Here is a 20,857-nt window from a genome sequence, read left to right as displayed (position 1 = left end):
AACTAGCGTTTGCTCAATGAACAATTGCATCTTAAAACCAAGGGCATTCAGACCTCATACTGTTTCTCTCCTTGAGAGGAGGTTCGCCCGGTGTACAGCCAAACAAAAGTTACTTCTGTGCAAAGTGCTGTTTGAGCCACTTTCCTGACAGAGCAAGACTCCATATTTAAAACATTTGGAGGAGGGAACAATATCTATGAAAAGTGTGAAATTTGATTTCTACCCCACGGAATAGGCCGTTTCCTTCTGTTGTCAAATAGAATGACTAAACACACTCATTCACATTCTCCCATGGTAGGACGTTATTAATTTATCACTTCAGAGTTATCAGTACACACACACACACACACACACACACACACACACACACACACACACACACACACACACACACACACACACACACACACACACACACACACACACACACACACACACACACACACACACACACACACACACACACACACACACACACACACACACACACAGACACACAGACACACACACACACACACACACCAATGATTGACAATGTGGTACATTTTATTTGAATATGGCTGACATGAATTATGTAACCAGAAAGACTGGTGGCTTTGTTGCTTCCCTCTAGCTCTTCGCTTTTCCTCCAAGATAACATACAGTTGATAATTTACAGTAGAACACATTCTGAAACTATAAAGGAAGATATGGCGACAATGCCCCAAAGGGAAAAAACAGAGCGCTTCATTGCAGCCAACTGAGCTAATTCTGAGAAGTGCAGAGAAGTGGAGAGGAGAAGGTTCACAATGTGGCAGCGCTGCAGTAAGGTTAGGTGGTTGACACTCCTGACACTGGAAAGTGATTTTTCTTGAGTTCAGCTCTGATGGTAGCGATCAGGTCTCAGCAGACTGGGTAAGGCCAAAAAGAGAGAAAAATAAAACACAAATGAAAAAAAAAAACAAGCACAACATTTGTGATATCTGATGTTGATAGCTGCTGCGAAACACTTCCTTTGAAAGGCTTGAGGAAAGTGACAATCTTGTATGTTTTTTCCTTGTTGTTGCTCCTCCAGACGGCCAACATAAAAAAATAAAAGAAACTCATCTGATTGGTCTGAAAAGACTGTCAAATGTCAAGCAGTTATCAAACAACAGATATGTTTTCTTTTAAAAAGATACCGGCAGAAGGAAAAGCCTAACCTTTCGGCGAGTGAGTAGAAGTCACTCATCCCATCATGTGCGGTTCTCCACAGTAGAGAAACCCTCGCTCTTTACAAGGCTTACACTTTCCCCCCGATTCGAATCTATAGTTGTTGACACAAGTTGTCTACGCCTGAAATAGATGGTTCTGTTAAAAAAAAACCTTATTCCACGGAATTATTTACTCGGCGGGTTGCAACACTGAGACAAGAAAACAAACTCTCAAATATTCCCGTAAAAAAAGGAGTATTCCTCTATATTTGAAGGAAGATGCAGTCTTAAAATTAAGACATTTATTTGAAAAACAGGCTATTCCCTCAATTCATGGTCAGTTTTTGATCTTAAATGTATTCAAGGTCTTTTTGCAGCACCCGTCACTTTTCTGCATCACGTTTACATCCTAATGCGGTATTCACAGATTTCATGTCATAATCCCGGCCTGACAGGAACAGCTTGCTCAACATTGGATGTGCGGTTGTATTTTGCTGTTCCAGTTCCTGTGGCTGATGTTCTTCAACTCCCTTCACACCGTGCACTGCTTGTACGTAACGGGAGATGGAGCGACAATGTCCTTGATTTTCAAAGCAGAGAGACTTGTTAGTGCCCTCATTTACATGTTCACCACTGAATCAATTCAATTCTGCCTGTATTGCACCGTTCAAACAAACTTCTGCACAACTTTCACATGAACCTTTTTTCTATTCTCATCACGTTTGATTTTATTCTGAGTGTCTCTGTGCTTCCTGCTTCCTGCTTGCTGCGCAGGGAGGTCACAGATCAGACTGGAGCTGGCATCGATTCAGTGTCTTGCTCAAAGACACTTTAGCAGACTGGGTGCTCGCTACCGTGGGCCCCGAGCCCAGCAACACTGCCCTGCAACCCCTACGCTGACAGTTGATACAGATCTCAAAGACTCGGTGTTGCACTGAATATTTTTATCTTGCACTTTCGCTCTTGGATTGTCTAAAGAGACTGACATTAATCAATGGCTTTTATCATTTCGAAATAGGAAATTATAAAATCTCAGGCAAAGCTTAAGGTGTCATGTAACTGAGGGAAAATAGCCACAAAAAAGTGTTTGCAATAAAGTGAAAGGACTCATTAGTGAAGAGGTCCAAAGGAAGTGTATTTTGAGGAAATATAGGCCACAATAAACAATACTGGCTTTTTTTTTTGTCATATATTTCTTTTTAGCCTCAGAACAAAATGTGTATTGCAGATAGAGGCAGGGTAGAGGATGAAGTTTTATGTTGTCACACGCTCATCCATCTCCGAGTGGTTAAATCACAGCATGGGGCCTGGAGAGAGTTTTCACAGCCAGATATCTCTGAACCTGGCATTGTTGTCTCTTTGCTTTTGATCAAAAACCACACTATCCAATTTCTCACATATACATTATTTTAATTTCAGGTAAAGAAAAAAAAGATCCTTCCAAATCCTCCTTTTAAGGCTGGCAACTCGATTCATCCTTGGATTTTGATGATGGATTTTGTTGTTTCCTGCACCCAGTTTCAAAGTGGTCACCAGCTTTTATTTAAAACACAGAGGCTGACAAGGCCACAAACATCACATCTCAGTTTTCAAACAAAGGTGAGGCCGGGACAAACTCCGTACTTTGGAGTTTCTCTGCATTGAAGGGAGGTGATAATGAACATTAATATGTACAGCTGGCTCTTTATACAACTCTTGCTGTGCCGCCTTTGGTGTCCTGTTGAGAGGGTGTCTAAGCAGTGCACCATCAATGGCAGGGGAACAAAGCCGGAGAAAATATCAAGTCTTTTTCCACAACTGCCAGCCTGCCTTGCTCTGCGTTAAGATTAATCTAATTTGGTCTTTATTGAGAAATGGGTAAGAGCAGTTTTGTTTTATTTATGTATGTTTTTTCCTCCTCTGCTCCTTCCCTTTGTTGCTTCTCCTCGGCTGCCTCTGACAAAAGACAGCCAGCCTGCCAAGCCCGGTGTTGCTCTGGGACGGACCTGTCAATCACTCCTGACGGCGCCCTGACAACATGTACGTTAAAATTTCAAACGGGACTCAAAGGCGGCGCGTGACAGCAGAGCCTTTGAAAGTGGCTGTAGCGCTCGGCGACAGCCAGAGGAGTACGGGTGGAAAACAAACTAGAAAACAACAGTGCGAAGGGAAAAGAGAGAGAGAGTCAGACACAGAGAGGGAAGGCAAAAAAAACAAAAGTTAAAAGCAAAACAGTGAAGAATGTGGGTCTTGATGATGGGAATTGGCTTTAGATTCTCCCTTGGTGTATCATTGTTTTTTAATTTGGTTGAAAGTCCCTTGAGTGGAGCTTTCGGTCTTCCAGGGACTCGGCTGAGGGCCCGTTCCTGCCGTAGTCCAGGGACAGCAGCGCCTCTCTCCTGCTCCTCGGAGGCCTCACACAGATCAAGTCAAGCCTCTTTTGCATCGCACTACCCTATCCTCCACCACAGAACAACTGTGCACGAATGTTAATAACATTTTTGATTCCATCTTACATACCTTCGCTTTATGCCTGTGCAATTAATTCCCAGTGGAAATGGAAGCCAGCGCTTGCCACTGAGATAAGCCTTTTCTGTAGAATTCATAAATCTATGATCTGTAGCTTCCAATACCAACAAGAAAATGGACAACTCAATTTAGATTATGCTGTCCTGAATGCTTAAGGATGAAATCTTTTTTTCCAACATTGCGGATCCACAAACGATTGCCTAGAAGCAAACTAGTGGCATATGGCATAGCATGTGCACACACAGGCTCGAGTATGTACTTTCAAATGATCAGCCGGCACCACACACGGATGCAGACCACCGCCACCTCTTCAACAAGGCTAAATGAACCGTGTAAATGGGGTATAACAAAAAGACCCGGGCTGTGCCAGACCCTATGGGAGAACTGCCATCTCTGCAGTCCTGCAGTGTGTGCACTGATCCTTCAGTCAGCATCCACATCTGCAGTTCAAAAACACACACTGGCTTGAAACTGCTACAAAGCTAACTGCTCATTGTCTGCCTGAGACTCTGTTTGACCATGCTGTGTGTGTGTGTGTGTGTGTTCAGTCTAAGTTAATTTGAAACTAGATTTTTAAAAAGCAACTCAAAGGCTATAGTGTGTGTTTGTGCACGTGTGTGTGCGCAGGGAACACGTGTTTTGCTTCTACAAGCAAGTGGACAAGCAGCATGTGTGCTGGGACACAGGTCATGCCAGCCTGTTAGTGACTTTTCTTTCTTCTTTTTTAAACTTCTCCCTCGGTAGAACAATGTCGGAGCACTGATAGGCTTCAGTACAGACAGGAGCCATGGTCATCACACACACACACACACACACACACACACACACACACACACACACACACACACACACACACACACACACACACACACACACACACACACACACACACACACACACACACACACACACACACACACACACACACACACACACACACACACACACACACACACACACACACACACACACGGCCACTGACTAACTTGTGTCTATATACATGTGTGTCCAAGCTGCCTTACAAATGCATACATGTAAGCAAACAAACACACACACAAGCTGCTCAGAGATATGGCTGTAGTTTAAAGAACTTAAAAACAGCCGTCCTGCTGACAGCCAATGCTTTGGCTTTAGTGCCCTCTAGTGCTGGGAACCACTTGAATGACTGGGGGTATATCTACTGAAACTGTTCAACTGTGAAGATGAAGTCAGTGCAATTGAAATGTGCTAGAACTATTACGAATAACAACATATTATTATAATGACCAACTCCTCTCATAAAACATCATTATTTAAATTAGTTTTAATAAAACATCAGTGAAACTATTGCTTACAAATCCTGGAAAATATGGAAGAAACTCTTCAGACAAGAATAAATCCTTCTCATAAAAGATCTGTGAAGTTTCAAAAAAATGAAATACATTATAATAGTCAGATCTACTCTATAAATTCAAATTCTGTTACATTATGTGCATTTATGCAGTCAGAAAGAGCCAACAAATGTAATTTAAGTGCCTATCCTTGCTGTTTTTTTAGGGCATTAACTTTATAGATTTGGAAAAAATGTATTCTACATATTTTGGATTTGCAGAAGAACTAACATATGTCATCATCAAGGATTTGACTTTATTATACCATATGTAAAAATGTAAGGGTGAAATCACAGCATTATTCCAATGTAAGTTTCTGTTTTAATTTAGAGGTTCTTGTGTCAAAGCTGACTACAAGACAAACTCATATTTCAAACAATATCACAGCGTGTTTGTTGAGTCCCATCAAATTACTTTATAAAAATGATCAATCAAACTAATTTACATAAATACAGCTTTTATTTTATATTCAATCAAATCAAGAAGGGATATAGGCATAAGTCTGTATCAATGCAACCTTGTATTAATGTTTGAGTCTTTTAACTAATTCAACAGCTGCAAAACAAACCCAAAATAAAACAATTAAAATGAATGTTCACACATTTGTAGGATTTTAGACTGACATTAAACTTATGAAATTTAAATAACTGTATTTGCTATTTATTTTTTTATTTAAAAAAAGCAAATAAATGTGGTTAATAATTACAAAGCTCTTTTTAAATTAGCTTTAATTAAAAACAATCTGAGACTAATAATATGTGCGTTATAATATGAGTTCATAAGCAAAGAAGTGCGTCTTGACAAAAAGAAGCATCCCGTTATAATGCTTTCTGTTCTGCATTATTAATGTGGTGCACAGGAGAGGCCTTTGAACAATTGGAAATCACAGTATCATTTTTAAGGTGCCATGCATACAAACAAATCTTTGGCATAAAATGATTCCTTCTTTCACATAACTAGGTAACATGATACTTTTTGTTGATGTCTTCAACGTTTAATTATTAATTCTTCAATCAATCATATTTATTGTACATCCTTTTGCAAAGAAAACCTTTTTGCTTTCTGTCAAGTCATGGAACTTTCTTACTCTGTGAGATTAACGGAAAATTGTTAGATAAACCAACAGTTAACATTTTTAGATGAAATGCTTAAACGTTTTCGCTTAACATTGAAAGATATTTCATGTGAGAATATATAACGCATTATAAATTCTTAAAGCAACAAATAACATCACTTTAGTAGAATTTATTGTAAAGTAAAAATACAGGAATCTGCAATAGAATAAATCATGACACATTAAGCCAAAACTGATTTAACCCAACATATTTAGGTCAGCTAAGGTCAGAGACTTTGAGCAGCTGGGTGTTCCACGTGAGGACATCAGTGCAGTCTCATCCAGTCCTTAATTTTATTAAATTAAGGAGTGGACGGGTTTTTGTAAATCATACGCGTGTAATTTTTGCGCATTGCATGATAAAGGCAGCAGAGGTGGGATTTGAGAGGTACCTCAAAGCTATGATTATCCTGAGTGTCTCGGCCCAATAATGTTACCTGCTGGGACAGCAGCCCTGCTCCTCTAAATAAATTGCAAGTGGCCTTGGGCAATAAGAGGAACCCTCCTTTGATCTGCCTGACTGCCAACGAGGAAAATGTGCAGGCAGTCAATCAAGCTCTTAAGGCTTTGCAACAATGGAGCCGACCCCGGTTTATTATTTATTTTTTAAATTGATGTATTTCATTATCACAAGGTGTCTACTTGCTGGGGTAGCGGGGGCGGTGAGGGAGGGAGGGGGCAATATGATCAATAATTGATATGCGGTGTGAAAAAGCTGATTTGCTGCCTCTCCTCTGGTGCACTTGTCACTAGCTGTTGTCAGAACACATTTGCTTTGATGACAAATTTGAAGAAGTGAACAACAGCATCGCATCTGATTACAAATTTAGTGCGTGGTGAAAGGCAGGGGCCCCTTCTCACTGAGGCTCTGTTTGTTCAGGGTGCTCAGGAGAAATGATTACCAGGCTCTGAGGTGAGTTACAGTCTTGTAAGCAGAGAGATGAGAGGGGGTTGAACTTTTTGTCATGTGTCAGTAAACAGCGTGACTTGTTTGAAAGGCACCTGGATTACAGGGTGAAAAGTTGCTCTTTAAACCTTTAAAGCTTTGGGGCATGGGAGACACGCCACGTCAAAACAGAGTTTGGAGATGAGGAGTGAGAGCAACTAAAAGCCGTCACTCCCCTCAGTGTGTCTGCTGGGAGATGAAGGAGTTGTCCTGCTTTTCACAGAGTTTGGGTCATGCTGTGTGGTGGAGCATCTCAAATCGATTTAGTCAAATAAGGGAAGATCCTCGAGTGATTTCATCCATCCAAAATTCCTGAAAGACAGCTTGTATTGACGTGACGAAATCCTAACAATTTCCTCTTCACAGTTGTACTCAAATCATCACCTGCAGGTCATCAGAAGAGAATTACTGTTATGGTGATTTCATTGCTAAGGGTTGTTCTTAATTAGCCTAAATGTTTTTTTCTTAATTACAAGTACGGAGCAGAGATTTACCACAAACTTTAAAACTAAATCCTGATGGGGAAACAGTTCGACACAAAATCTCAAAGAGAGAAACACAAACAACATATCAACAACTCCACATAATTGACAGCTGCATCCATTTGCTCGGTCCAAGCCCCCTCCTCCTGCTTTTCCACTCTGTTCTTCCAACACCATTTCCTCTTTTAATTATCCCCCAGCAAAAAGATGGAGCACATCAGACGCATCGCGGTAAATCCTGGCCCTGGCACAGGCTCACAGTGGCTCCTGCGTCTGGCAATCCCGATAGAGCCTGTGCGCTGGCAGTGACAAGAGAGGGAGGATGCCTGGAGATTTTCTGACGGAAAGAATGGAGAGGATGATCTCTCAGCAAAAGAGAGGTCCTCATTCTACTCCCGGCGTGGGAGGCTTTTTTGGCGAGCGCTTTCCGATCATACCACATTTTCAGCACCAGATTAGCCAGTTCTCAGGAGCAAAACTCACATAGACCCCTTGTTTACCCACCAGTACCACAGTGTTTTTGTAATGACTGTTCATTTAAAGAGCACATTGGAGGCACTGCAAGCACGGCTGCTCTCCTATCTCTGCCTACAACATTTAAGGGGTGAGACTTATTGCATATAGCAGGGTCACAGGGACCATGGTTTGGATTATGTGGATATGATTTGTTTTGAATTGAAAGAAGTCTCCTCTGACCTGAAATGTGTTTTACTGAGTGAATTTTACATTCTAATTATCAGCCACACAAATGGGGTTTTATTTTGGAAGCCGGGTAGATGAAATAGGTTGCAAGTTAACTAGTGCCGGGGCTGCTATCTGTCAAAGTTTCTCCCATCTCTGTGGGGTGCACATCAATCACAGAGGTCCCCAACTGACAGTCATTCTGCGGGCTAATAGTGTCGTCATCTCCCACGCGGTTACACAGATTGCACAATGAGATCTTCGGACACAATGGAGCTGCGAATGTAGCCCCCCACTCTGTTCCTTTCTCCTTTCCTTTTCTTCCATCATTCTGAGATGAAGAGTGGAATGCTCCACAGCGGGTAGCTTTCTTCTCCTCCGGGGGGAACTGAGAAAGCAGGCAAGGGCCTCTGTGATGTTACTTTCCCTTCAGGGTAGGGAGGAGATGTCTTGTAGCGCAGCTAAAGATGATCATTTGAGAGCCTGTGAAACAAGGTTCCCCTCTGGAAGCCACAAAGACGCTGAGAGAGCCGAGGTCCCAGCTAATGAGTTAGGGTTAGCTGATGTTCCTCGGTGATGAAAACGAGAACATTGAAAATGACAGCAGTGGTAGTTTTTTTTGTCCTACTTTAAACAATGTATTGCACCTCCAGTACACGTGTCTCTGAATGCAAAGGTTAGAGGTCAACTCAGCCTCTCAAGCAGATGGAGACCTGCTCAAAGATGCCTCAGAAAAGTAAACGCTTGCTACTGTAGCACGTAAAGCTTTAACACCAGAAAGAGTATGATATCCCTGTCACTCTGCTGCCCTCTTGCATCAAGACAGAATACAAAGATTTTACATTTAATAGGAATGATGAAAGGAATGATTAATCCATCAATGAACATATGAGGAAAATCTAAACATTTGTTTCTTATATGTTCTGATAAAACCTTTCCTACGGAGTAAACATTTGCTGAAGAAACTCACAAAAACAAAACAACATCCCATCTGATAATCTGCCACAATTACGCTGCACACTGTGATGAAAGGATATCAATGATCTACTTATGTCATAGAAAAAGAGTGCAGCTTCAAACATGAAAGCTATTGAAGCCTATGAGAGTTTCGAGTCAATGAATGATCAAAGAAGCAAATGCTTATCAACTCTGTTCCTTAACACTGAAACAGTGTCATATGGCTGCGGATACGCTACCACAGTTGCAGTGTTTTTGCCCAGGAACATAATGGCTATTGTGCTTTCTGAAAACATTTTGCCTTTTTACAGAGTTGAAACTGCAAAAAGCACACAAAGTGGAGAGGGGGCAGGAGCCCTTTATCCCGATGAAAGGCTAAAGGATGAGACTGACCTTTCTGGCATCAGCTGGGCTTTGGGAACACAATACATGGCGGCAACTCTTTCTGGCCTTTTCCCCTTCAGCTCTGGGCTATGCTTACAAGCCAAAGACTCAAGTCCAAACATCTATCATTTTATACAAAGACTCAAACCCACAGATGCCCCAAACCCCCCTCTTTTATATTAGACAAACACACACACACACCGAGTAGTTCCCTCTGTACATCTGTAAACAGACCAGTCTCGTCTGGCAACATAGTACAACTGCAGGCTATGGAAGCAAAAAGAGACAACATTTCACTGTAGATTACATCAACCCAACAGCTTGACTCGGTCCACAGTATCAACACCTCTTTCCTTTAACAGGAATTGAATAACAATTACATTGTGACCTGTACCCACTTAGGGAACGCACAAATCCAAACTATGTTACAATTCTCCACGCCAGCAAGATATGAAATGAAAATCCTGACATGGTTAAGTATTACTTTAGAGAGTGCCCCCCAAAAATGACCTAACCTAGTATTTTAAAGCTTTGTTGCTGGGGGGCCACATACCTAAAGGGCCATTGTGTGATATTTCAAAAGGCTGCATCACAAGGTCATGGCGGAACAAGGGTCATACAAACACAGAATAGCACTTGTGTGGTATTCGGGTTTTTTTGGATGGGGGGGAGGGGGGGGGGAATTGTCAATTCTATAGGTAAACTCTAGCAGACAGGAGATAAGGTACCCGTGGGCGGACAGACAAAGGGAACACTAGTTGGCATCTGAAAAGGTAAAGAGTAGTAGTTCCTGACGTGTCAGAGGCCTCATAGTCAGTGGGAGAGTATAAAAGGACCTGTAAGTGTGTCTAGGTCTATGTTACACATCCACAGCTGTACAACCATGGGAAAGGTATGAGCTCACATGCAATATGGCAACAGTTTTGACAGAGAGGAAAATGGAAGGTTTTGGGAATATGTGTCAAATATTTGAACAGGCAAAGAAAATGTAGCAGAGGGTGAGGAGAGGGAGTCAAAAAGAACTCATTGGCGTAAAAAATAATTAAAACATTTAAACAGACTGCTAACTTTTATTATTTTTGAGAGGAAAACCATACTTATAATGGTTTAAAAGAGAAGCTTCTGTGGACATGAGCAATTATATGGTAACTATATAGGCTAGATTTGCTGTAATTGTATAACAACACAGTTGACAGTGTTAAGATAGAAGGAGCATACAAAGAGTTCTTCAAATAAAATTCAGCTAACAGTTTTAATTGCCTTGATTTTCATCTGTCAAGCTCTGAAAATGTACAGGAGAGGCTAGCACACTGGAAGCACTCATGAAAAAGTAATTGTGTTTGTTTAAGGGAGAGCAGTGTCCCCTACAGTCCGTTCCTGAGTATTGCAACTGGTGCATTTGTATACCTAACATTAACTTGTGAGTGACATATGCTTCTCTCTTTTCTAGATTATCTTCTACGAGGGCCGCAACTTCCAGGGCCGCCACTGGGAGTGCAGCAGCGACTGCATGGACACCTTCAGGCACTTCAATTGCTGCAACTCCATCCGTGTGAGCGGTGGTCACTGGGTGGCCTATGAGAAGTCTCACTACATGGGCTACCAGTACATCATTGGCCCCGGCGAGTACCCCGACTACCACAGCTGGATGGGCTTCAACAACTGTGTCCGCTCCTGCCAGATGTATGCCCCTGTAAGTCAATCAAACAGACACACACACCCAACCCCCACCCCTTACCTTGCACATCAAATGTCGCATTAGAAATGGATGTCAATCATTTGCCTTTTGATGTCATTAACAGATACTCAGGCAGGTCATACGTAGCACAAAAGTGTCTGTTGCAAAGCCCACAAGGAGACCCCGTCAGCCTTTAAAAGGAATACGATACACCCCCCATAAGACTTTGAGCCTTCATTTTAATTCTGTTAGTCACATTGAGTGTTTTGGCAGTTTGGGAAAGGGGGGAAAAAAATATCCCGTCATGCTCAGATAGAGTTTTTCTCATCAGATTACTTACAGAAATAATAAAAGTCATCACTTGATTTGAAATATATCAGCTCAGGGCTGAAAGCTCCACCAAAAGGGCTCTCTAGGGCTGACGCCGACCAAAATAACACAATACTTCTGAATTCTCCCACACACAGTATAGAGGATCCTATAAGATGAGGATCTACAACAGGCCCGACATGATGGGACACACTATGGAGTTTATGGATGACTGCCCCAACCTGTACGAGCGCTTCCGCTACCGTGACATTTTCTCCTGCAACATCACGGAGGGCTTCTGGATCTTCTATGAGCACCCTAACTACAGGGGACGCCAGTATTTCCTGCGCCCCGGAGAGTACAGGGCCTGCGGTGACTGGGGCTGCCACAACCCCATGGTCGGTTCATTCAGGAGGATGAGGACTGTCATGTAAACTTTCCCTATGTGCAACTAAAAATAAAAACATTATTTAAATAAAACTACGTGCTTCGTGAGCTTTTTTTTCAACACATCCATGCAACCATGAGTCTGAATACAATGCTCTTTGGCCAAGCAGTGTTTTTTGATTTTCTTAATGTCCTTCTCGATCGATAAAGTCTCCTTTGTATCTATCTATCTATCTGAGATCAAATAAAGCTTGTTGCTGCTTAATTATCAAAATCTCTGTTAAATACCTATCAAAACAAAACAAACCTTTTCTTTTTGCTGTCCGTACAAACCTCACAGTCTGCATGTAGGTTTTTGGCATTCATGCCAATAAAGGCAGATGTTGCAACTCTTATTGTAGCCCTCTTAGAAAGTGCAGCTGTACAGTGTTTTCCATAGAAAGAGAGAGCTTTGACAGAGACAAAGCGGCTGCTGCAGATCACCAGTCCTATAGTCTTGTGCACTCTATACAGCCTACTGTGCTGACATGGCAAAGCTTTGTTTCCAATTCCAAAGCCCTGATCCCAGCAGGGTCTATAAAGGTCTGGTACAGCCCGAATGAAATTTACACAGTTACAATGGGCAAGGTAAGCATGCACTTTGAGATCTATATAGCAAAAGCAACTTTAGGGTTTGATAGTATGTTGATCATCCATAATAGTTTCTTATGCTCACATGAAATGGGTTAGGGTTATAATACTTAATTATATTATGTCTTTGACTTCTGTTGATGCAATTCTTTAACTGGGCTTGGAATCTAAATTGTTGTAGCAAAAAAATGTGCTGAGACTTTTTCTCCATGAAATTATTCCACATGCTATTCTGTATTTTATTAAACTTTGTCTCTAGTGCAACATTTGGGACATTTTCATACTCCCTTAAAAGTCAACTCCAAAAGTCTCTCTACTTTCTGTTATTCTGTACAAGAACTTTGGTGGAAAAAGCTAACTTTCAAACCCCTGGCACAGAATAGCAAATTATATAGATTTAAAACTAAATGACTACAAGTTCAAGTTATTATTGATTAAGAGTCTGAAGAGCTTGAGGACAGATAACTAGTCATCTATAAGATAACAACAGCAATAGTTTGTCTTTGTTATAGCCCTATGGTGATAATGTCTGCCTATATATCACTTGCAGGTTATCTTCTACGAAGAAAGGAACTTCCAGGGTCGTCACTATGAGTGCAGTAGTGACTGTCCCGAGATGCAAAACCACTTCAGCCGCTGTAACTCGATAAAAGTGGACAGCGGTTGTTGGGTGGCCTACGAGAAGCCCAACTATGGTGGCTACCAGTACATGCTGCACAAGGGCGAGTACCCCGACTACCAACGCTGGGCCGGCTTCAATGACTGCATCCGCTCCTGTCGCATGGTGCCATCCGTGAGTGATGCCTAACACAGTTTGTAGCAATGTTCCTTCTAAAGGTTTTCTGTAGAAGTACCAGTTTAGGACATTTAGTTATCAAGTCTCGTCCTATTTTTCTACTTTAAAAAAGCCTCTCTGTTTAGTGGGTCATTGGATCAGATCAACTTTAGTAAAGGAACTTTATCAGAGTTATTCTACTGTGGTAAGTTACAATTTAATGCTTACAGTAAATGACACTATCACTATTTCTGTCGTAGTACAACGGCAACTACAGGATGAAGCTCTTCGAGCGGTCCGACTTTGGAGGCCAGAATCTGGAGCTGAACGATGACTGCCCAGACCTGAACGAGCGTTTCCACACCCGTGACGTCTCCTCCGTCAATGTCATGGAGGGCTACTGGATCCTGCATGAACACCCCCACTACAGGGGACGCCAGTACTTCCTGCGCCCTGGAGAGTACAGGAGGCACAGCGAGTGGGGAAGCAACAGCCCAACCATCGGCTCTCTGAGACGCATCACTGAGCTCAACTGATTCCTAGATTTTTTTACCCTTAATGAACCCCATTGTTAACATCCCACCCTCCTGTTCCCCTAATGCCAGCACTGTTTCAGTGTGGTCTCAACACCGTGCTGTCCAAACCTGAAGTCATACATTTTTATGATGGGGGGATTTGGTGCGTCTGATGTTGGGTTCTGGTTTTCTCGGGCTGCTTTGCATTGTCGGGTGAAGTTCCTTCCCAATTCAGTGCTCAAGCAATGCTCAATAAATAGTAATGATCTTTTTTGCTTTGGTGGTCCCAGAGCAAAATGGTTTGCCTCACCAGTCCCCAACCTCCTGTCCTACTGGAATCACAATAAAAGAAAACTTGATGAAAGTCAACTAAAGGGAGCCTTTGTTAATTTTCTATTGACTACTACAGCTGTCACTATAAAAAGATCAGGGGGAGATGGCTTTTCAAAAATCTGAGGAATATTTTTCTCTTTAGTTTGGTGATTGAACTTAGTTTCATCAGGCCACAGAGTGACAAAGAAGAGTAACCACCGAGGTCCTGGACCAAGACCGAGAGTTTCTACAGTTTTCCGTGATATCGACAATCCACACACAAAGAAAAATGTTCAAGGAAACAGAAGCTTATTCTTTGAAGTTCAATATTAAAGACAAAAAAAGGGTATCTGAGGATGAGCATGTAGGAGTCTTTATGAGATCACATGGTGCCGAGTAAGCGCGTTGGGTCCATGAAAGATGCCCATATTAGATCCACATCACAGGGCCAGTGCCAACTCAAAGAGTTGGAGTCAAAGTGGTCTGGTATTAGCCCCGAGCATCAAGCTCTCTCAGAACAAAAAACAAAACCCAGTCCACATCCCTGCTCATGCATTTTTCATCAGCCCAAGATACTGAACCCTTTCAGAAATAAATATCAATTATTGAAATTGTTAATTAGACACTGCGTAATTGGCAAAGATACACATGAATAAATAACTTTGACCATTAATTATTGATTCAAAAAAATGTGAAGCCCAGTAGGGAGTGCATTTGAGAGTCTCTTAAGATCAAGCACAACAAGAAATATGAGTTTTGGCCTTGAGTAATGTCCAATTAAAGGATTGTCGGCTTTGCTGTACAAGTCCAATGATTTGCCCTCATCATCCTTTTTATATCTGTGGACAACAATACCCAACAGACAACATAACATCAACAGAGTGCAACATGGGATCTGATCAGCTGCGGTCTGGGGGCAATGTCAGATAAGTGATGAGAGGAAACATACAGGCTGCCATTTCTCAGCCACAAATGGAAGCTAATCTAAGGTCACGAAAGGGCAGGGTCTTCAAATATTAATCAAATTCAGAAAGTAAGCACTGTGCCTTGCATAGAAACTACAGAAAAGAAGTCTATGGTCATTTAAGTTTAAAGTGTATGGTTATAACCCTGCAAACTTTACATAAAAAGAACAGTAAAGGCAAATAACCTGAAAACTCCCCAAACAGCCTTGCTTAAATATTTAGTACAGTAATGTTGCAACATTTACTATCCTGTTTCAGGGGCCATAAAGTTGGTACAGCAGAGAACAGTACTGGGGTGATCAAGAACAGCATGGAAATGTAAAATAAGTTGATCCTTAGATTCATGTATCATATTTAGACCCTTTGGGCACCATTTAGCTGGGAATGTTGGTAGATCTGATATATAAGGTTGTGATTCATTGTAAATATATGATTATTTAAATGCAAAATACAATACTTGACAGCAAAATGGAACAGAGCAATTTACTCAACCAATTTACTGCAACCCACCAAAGGAAGATTTTCGTATCACAGCACTTGTATGTTGTACATGTCGTATTGTTTCGCTAAAAACAGGTGTTCACAAAAGCATCTGTGCATACACACATGTACCAAAAGAGATACCAGTACCGTGGCAAACAACTTGAATGCTAGATTTTAAAATACAGTTCTATAAAACATGTGCATCAAAGAAGCTATACTCAATGTCCCTGGATTGTTCCTTCTCTACCTCAAGTCGTTTAGATGATATTTTCAAGTGCTTCACATAAAAAGGACAAAAGAGTGGGATCCGAGTTTTGTCTCCCTCTTCATCTCTGAACCCTTTGGACTTGGTGATGGGAAGCTGATTGAAGGGTAAGTAGTGCGATTTAGAGAATGAATTCTTTAGATGCTGGAAAAGAGAGAAAACGAAAGAAACAGAGAAACTAAGAACATAGGACTGTGATTCCATTATTAGTCTCAGTTCTCCCTCTTTTCATTCTGATGGCTGGATAATTAAACCTCTATAGTATTGTCTTCCATCTTCTTTGCCCCACTTCCAGCAATGTGAATTCCCCTATGGGCAACTTTAAAAAGGCCTTTTTTAGACATCTGCTATTCAGATGAGCACAACTTTTTTCCCCCATTAATTTGTGTTCTTTGTGAAAGTAGAAAGACTAGTGCCAAGACAGAGATGATCATACGAGTAAAAATCCTCAACATTTCAAGTGCTAAAATCAAAGAAAGTAAGAAAAAAAATCCAAATATTATTTTTTTGACATTTTTTAAATTTTATTCTACAATACTGCTATTATACAACCCTTAAGTGTGCATTGCAAGACATCAGATGGGAGCTCAGAGGCTGGAATGTAACAACGCTTGATTTAAAAGCAGTCGCGTTTTCCCCTCCAGCTTGAAGGAGGCAGCTTGTCAATTACTGTTCAGCTCTGACAGAGGCTCTGGGCGCCACAATGAACAAGCAGGCAAGCAGCAAAGCATGGAAAATGAGCTCAACTTGTAACAATGACTAAATAAATTTAAAAAACTACATAAAATGGATGCATAGTATTCAAACTCACATTGCTATGAAACAGTAATAGGGTCTTGTGTACTTTTGTATAAATGTTCTTTATACAATCTTACCAAATTAACATCTAATAAAATCATAATCACACCAGGTAAGACTGAGGAATTCATTTTCTCATAAATGCCAACATTTAGTGTTACTAGTTTTATGTATGAAATGAATTTACCTGGACAAGTACCACATCTAATTAAAACACCCGTGTATTCAGAAGCATACAACCTGAAATTACAGCAAGAAAAATGGAAAACTGGATAGTATACTGTAGGAACACAGACAGCACTTACAGTATACTCTGCATCATCCTTCTTTTTGGTAGCACCGTAAGCAGTCAGCTAAATGAAATTGGACCTTATATTTATAGATTATGTACAATTATAGCAGGAAATGTACTTTGATATACAATATTAAATCAATTTAAGATATAAGCTACAACGAGCCCATCACCATTATACCCGGTTTTATTGGCTAGAGAGAATTGCTAGTGTGCTGATCATTGACCAGATATATTACGATTTCAGAGGCTTTATGAAGGTTGGAACACTAAGTGAAAAAATGAGCTTTGTTTGAAGGAGCCTGAGATCTAAGGTGTTTCCTTTGCAAATGATCTGTAATTCTTGTGCTTATGACAATAAATAACTTTTGCACCATTGACTCATAGTATTAAATCTTTTTCTTTTTACACATTTCAAGTATCAAATAAATACCATTTATGTTAGTATCAGTTTTAAAAACAGCCTGAGATTTACTTATTAAATGTTTTTTTAAATAAAACTTCAGTTTTCTTTGATACATGTGTGATAAAAAGTATGCATTAATACTGCCTTTCACAGTAATCAGTTAATTCCATTCGTTTTTTTAATGTGCTATTCTGAGGGTATTGTGTTGTTATATCCACATTACATCTCCAGCAGCAGACTATGGAAGTGATTTACCTCATTCCTATAATAGAACCAAAAGTTGAGGTAGAATTTAAAACTCTCATTAACAGTATGACGTCGGAACAGGAACAACTTTCAGCTTGTGCTGATAAAAAGGACCATTGGTGGGTTAAGCTTCTCTCTCTCCATGCAGTGTGCTTCAAAAAAGGTGTAAAACAGGGACATCAGTCATCAACTGCAACACAGTCCCAGACAGAGCTGCTGCTGGGCGACGCAAACCATTTTGACTAATGTTAAGGCCAAGTGAGTGATGCAAGTGTTCTCTGGTCTAGTTGCTGTCCCGCTGCCCAGCAAGAGGCTTCCCAACAGGCAGGCTTTCATGGAGGTACTTCATGGTACCCTGCTCAGAGAAGTCTGCTGCTGTATGCCCATCCCCTCTCAGGACCCACTTTGTGGTGAGCAGCCCTTCCAGGCCGACAGGGCCCCGGGCATGGATACGAGCAGTGCTAATTCCAACCTCCGCTCCTAAAGACCAAAAGAGAAAGAAAGACAGCGAGGGAGAAATGTGAAACATTTGTATTGGAGGAAGGTCGGTAGTAGTTTGAGATAGAAAAAAAACAAGTCTATAAAGGCTGTTGAAAAGACTTCACAGGAAAACAGACTACAAAATATAGATGACATGGGGACATCGTCACCACATACCCAGTCCAAAGCGGTAGCCATCAGCGAAACGCGAGCTTGCGTTCCAGAAAACACAGGCGCTGTCCAGCAGCTGCAGGAACTGCTCTGCCGTGTCCTCTGCAACAGAAATACAGCTTGTTGGTGCCGCTACCTCACAAACTCATAACATATTTTCAAGCATGAACATGAGGTTTAGAAACAACAGCTTTTCTTTGTTATTATGCCATCAAAATATTGATATAATCATGCATTTATGCCATAAATAAAATTACATTTTAGAGAAACCCTTAATACAGTTCTGAGGGTAACATAAATGACAGGTATTCCCTGCTGCCATTGCAATCACAAATACTACAGTTATCTTAGTACACACCCAGTGCCCTACACTCAGAGTGAGCAGTGACTTCTACCCCAAAACACAATCTAAATATTCCTTATATCAGGGGGATGTGGACAACTATAGGTCCAAATGTCTTAAGGAATGCTAGCGTTGCTTTATGGTTTTAAAATGAAATGTAGTTTATTTAGATGAAGTACTAAGCACATATTCAGTAATAAAATCAGATCAGTGAGCCAAAACAGTTTTTCCCTTGTGATAGTCGATCGATCTATCTATCTATCTACCCATCTGATATCTATCTGAATATCTATCCATCTATCTACATGTTGTATATGTAGATGTAGCATTGGTATAAATCTGGCTTTACTTACCATTATCTGACTGACAGGAGACAACTTATACAAATGTGCACATTTGGATTTATTGAGATACCTTCTGTAGTCACCAGATGGCAGCACATCCTCCATTGCAGTTGAGAAAAATCCTCAATGTAGAAATCCTCACTTTTATTCTGATCACCAAAAAGAGTCAAGTGAAATATTTTTTATATTTCAACATTGGATAGAGGGGTTTAAACCTCATGTTTTTCCATGCAGTAAGCATCTTTTTGTCTTGTACATGTAACGTCTTTAAATCACTGCCTTTATGAAAGATATTTAGTTCCCATCAATATTTTATGATACTCTAAAATTTCCTCACAAATGAAGGAGTCAAAAGGGCAATATGTTAGTCTTCAACACCGTCTGCATGCAATATGGCAACAGCCTTTAAAATCAGGAAACATCTGAACCCTGGCACAGAGAGGTTCAATCAACACGAGTTACAGAATGTGGTGTGATGGCTCACTTGAAAGGCAAAAATGCGTTTTAACATGGCCCAAAGTTATGACAGGGACAACTCTTTTAAACTGCCTAACTTTTAAAAAGGGCTCTGTCCCCTACATTAGAGTCACACAGGGAGGCTGTGCACTCATCCTCACAACAAAGTGTCACTGCTCATTAGTCCCTGTGGCAGGAAGTGAGATGAATGGGGAAGGTGAATCAAGGGAGTGAGAAACTTCATGAATATCAGACACCTACAGGAAGAAGCAAGGAGCAAGACAAGACTGACCTAGACCCCGCACTGCTGTTTGGCCAGGGTGAGGTAAGGTATGATGTAAATAATGCAAGTCTGCATCTCTTTGCTGTGTTTAAGAGCAATTTGATAGATAAACACAACAAAGACAATAATAGCACAAACACGAAGGGCCACCTACCATTCTCTGTGATGATCACGTCTGTGTGCGAGCTGCCATACTTGTGAATATGGTCCACGGCCTCTTGCATGCTGTCCACCACCTCCATGCAGCACTCCAGGTCACCGTACTCTGCCCGCAGGGACTTTGCCTCGGACGGGCTGAATGTCAGGTAGGAAGCGAGGCGGGGGCCTGCATGAATCTTCACCTGGTGACACATCACAGAATAAAAGTAAATAAGTAGAATTGTAGAAAAAGAACTATCAAACCATTTGTGTCTAAACACGTTAGTAAGTATGATACAGGAAAATGAGAAAATATTTCTTATGATTGAACTTGAGTTTTGAATCTGGGACGGCCATACTTTGAACAGGTACAGTGGGGCAAAAAAGTATTTAGTCAGCCACCAATTGAGCAAGTTCTCCCATTTAAAAAGATGAGAGAGGCCTGTAATTTGTATCATAGGTATACCTCAACTATGAGAGACAAAATGAGAAAATAAAATCCAGAAAATCACATTGTAGGATTTTTAAAGAATGTATTTTCAAATGATTGTGGAAAATAAGTATTTGGTCAATAACAAAAGTTCATCTCAATACTTTGTTATATACCCTTTGTTGGCAACGACAGAGATCAAACGTTTTCTGTAAGTCTTCAAAAGGTTTTAACACACTGTTGCTGGTATTTTGGCCCATTCCTCCATGCAGATCTCCTCTAAAGCAGTGATGTTTTGGGGCTGTCGCTGGGCAACACGGACTTTCAACTCCCTCCAAAGATTTTCTATGGGGTTGAGATCTGGAGACTGGCTAGGCCACTCCAGGACCTTGAAATGCTTCTTACGGAGCCACTCCTTCGTTGCCCTGGCGGTGTGTTTGGGATCATTGTCATGCTGAAAGACCCAGCCACGCTTCATCTTCAGTGCCCTTGCTGATGGAAGGAGGTTTTCACTCAAAATCTCACGATACATGGCTC

At 41.1% G+C, this 20,857-nt stretch overlaps 3 protein-coding genes across 6 annotated transcripts in view; 2 read left to right on the top strand and 1 right to left on the bottom strand.

The window, feature by feature from the left end:
- Nucleotides 1–345: 345 nt before the first annotated feature.
- Nucleotides 346–20,857, bottom strand: part of aldh18a1 (aldehyde dehydrogenase 18 family, member A1) — a 28,694-nt gene continuing 8,182 nt past the window's right edge. For 2 of the 4 annotated variants that reach the window (XM_063892884.1, XM_063892883.1), the window contains exons 16-18: nucleotides 19,907–20,093; nucleotides 18,333–18,428; nucleotides 16,271–18,155 (exon numbers count right to left, since the gene is read on the bottom strand). In XM_063892884.1, the coding sequence (XP_063748954.1) occupies nucleotides 17,959–18,155; nucleotides 18,333–18,428; nucleotides 19,907–20,093 (480 nt within the window). In that variant the 3' untranslated portion in view covers nucleotides 16,271–17,958. Of the gene's footprint in view, nucleotides 891–16,270; nucleotides 18,156–18,332; nucleotides 18,429–19,083; nucleotides 19,163–19,906; nucleotides 20,094–20,857 lie in introns of those variants that run through there. The other 2 variants (XR_010166587.1, XM_063892885.1) reach the window with 2 other exon arrangements.
- crygmxl2 (crystallin, gamma MX, like 2) lies at nucleotides 10,320–12,081 on the top strand. The gene is made up of 3 exons (XM_063892372.1): nucleotides 10,320–10,506; nucleotides 11,065–11,307; nucleotides 11,760–12,081. Exons 1-3 carry the CDS (start codon nucleotides 10,471–10,473, stop codon nucleotides 12,033–12,035), a joined length of 555 nt encoding a protein of 184 aa, XP_063748442.1. The 5' UTR covers nucleotides 10,320–10,470; the 3' UTR covers nucleotides 12,036–12,081.
- On the top strand, nucleotides 13,148–14,282 carry crygmx (crystallin, gamma MX). The gene is made up of 2 exons (XM_063892373.1): nucleotides 13,148–13,411; nucleotides 13,654–14,282. The coding sequence occupies exons 1-2, from the start codon at nucleotides 13,235–13,237 to the stop codon at nucleotides 13,927–13,929; spliced, it is 453 nt and encodes a 150-aa protein (XP_063748443.1). The 5' UTR covers nucleotides 13,148–13,234; the 3' UTR covers nucleotides 13,930–14,282.

The sequence above is a fragment of the Eleginops maclovinus genome, chromosome 10 (genome assembly GCF_036324505.1).
Source record: "Eleginops maclovinus isolate JMC-PN-2008 ecotype Puerto Natales chromosome 10, JC_Emac_rtc_rv5, whole genome shotgun sequence".
Classification (NCBI taxonomy): Eukaryota; Metazoa; Chordata; class Actinopteri; order Perciformes; family Eleginopidae; genus Eleginops; species Eleginops maclovinus.
The sequence above is the reverse complement of the archived record's forward strand: the minus strand, read 5'-3'. Positions and strand labels throughout refer to the sequence as shown.

Coding starts and splice junctions, on each gene's coding strand:
- crygmx (XM_063892373.1), top strand. CDS start 13,235: ATGCAAAACCACTTCAGCCGCTGTAACTCGATAAAAGTGGACAGCGGT. Junction 13,412..13,653: donor CCTGTCGCATGGTGCCATCC/GTGAGTGATGCC, acceptor TTTCTGTCGTAG/TACAACGGCAACTACAGGAT.
- crygmxl2 (XM_063892372.1), top strand. CDS start 10,471: ATGTTACACATCCACAGCTGTACAACCATGGGAAAG. Junction 10,507..11,064: donor GCTGTACAACCATGGGAAAG/GTATGAGCTCAC, acceptor TCTCTTTTCTAG/ATTATCTTCTACGAGGGCCG. Junction 11,308..11,759: donor CCTGCCAGATGTATGCCCCT/GTAAGTCAATCA, acceptor TCCCACACACAG/TATAGAGGATCCTATAAGAT.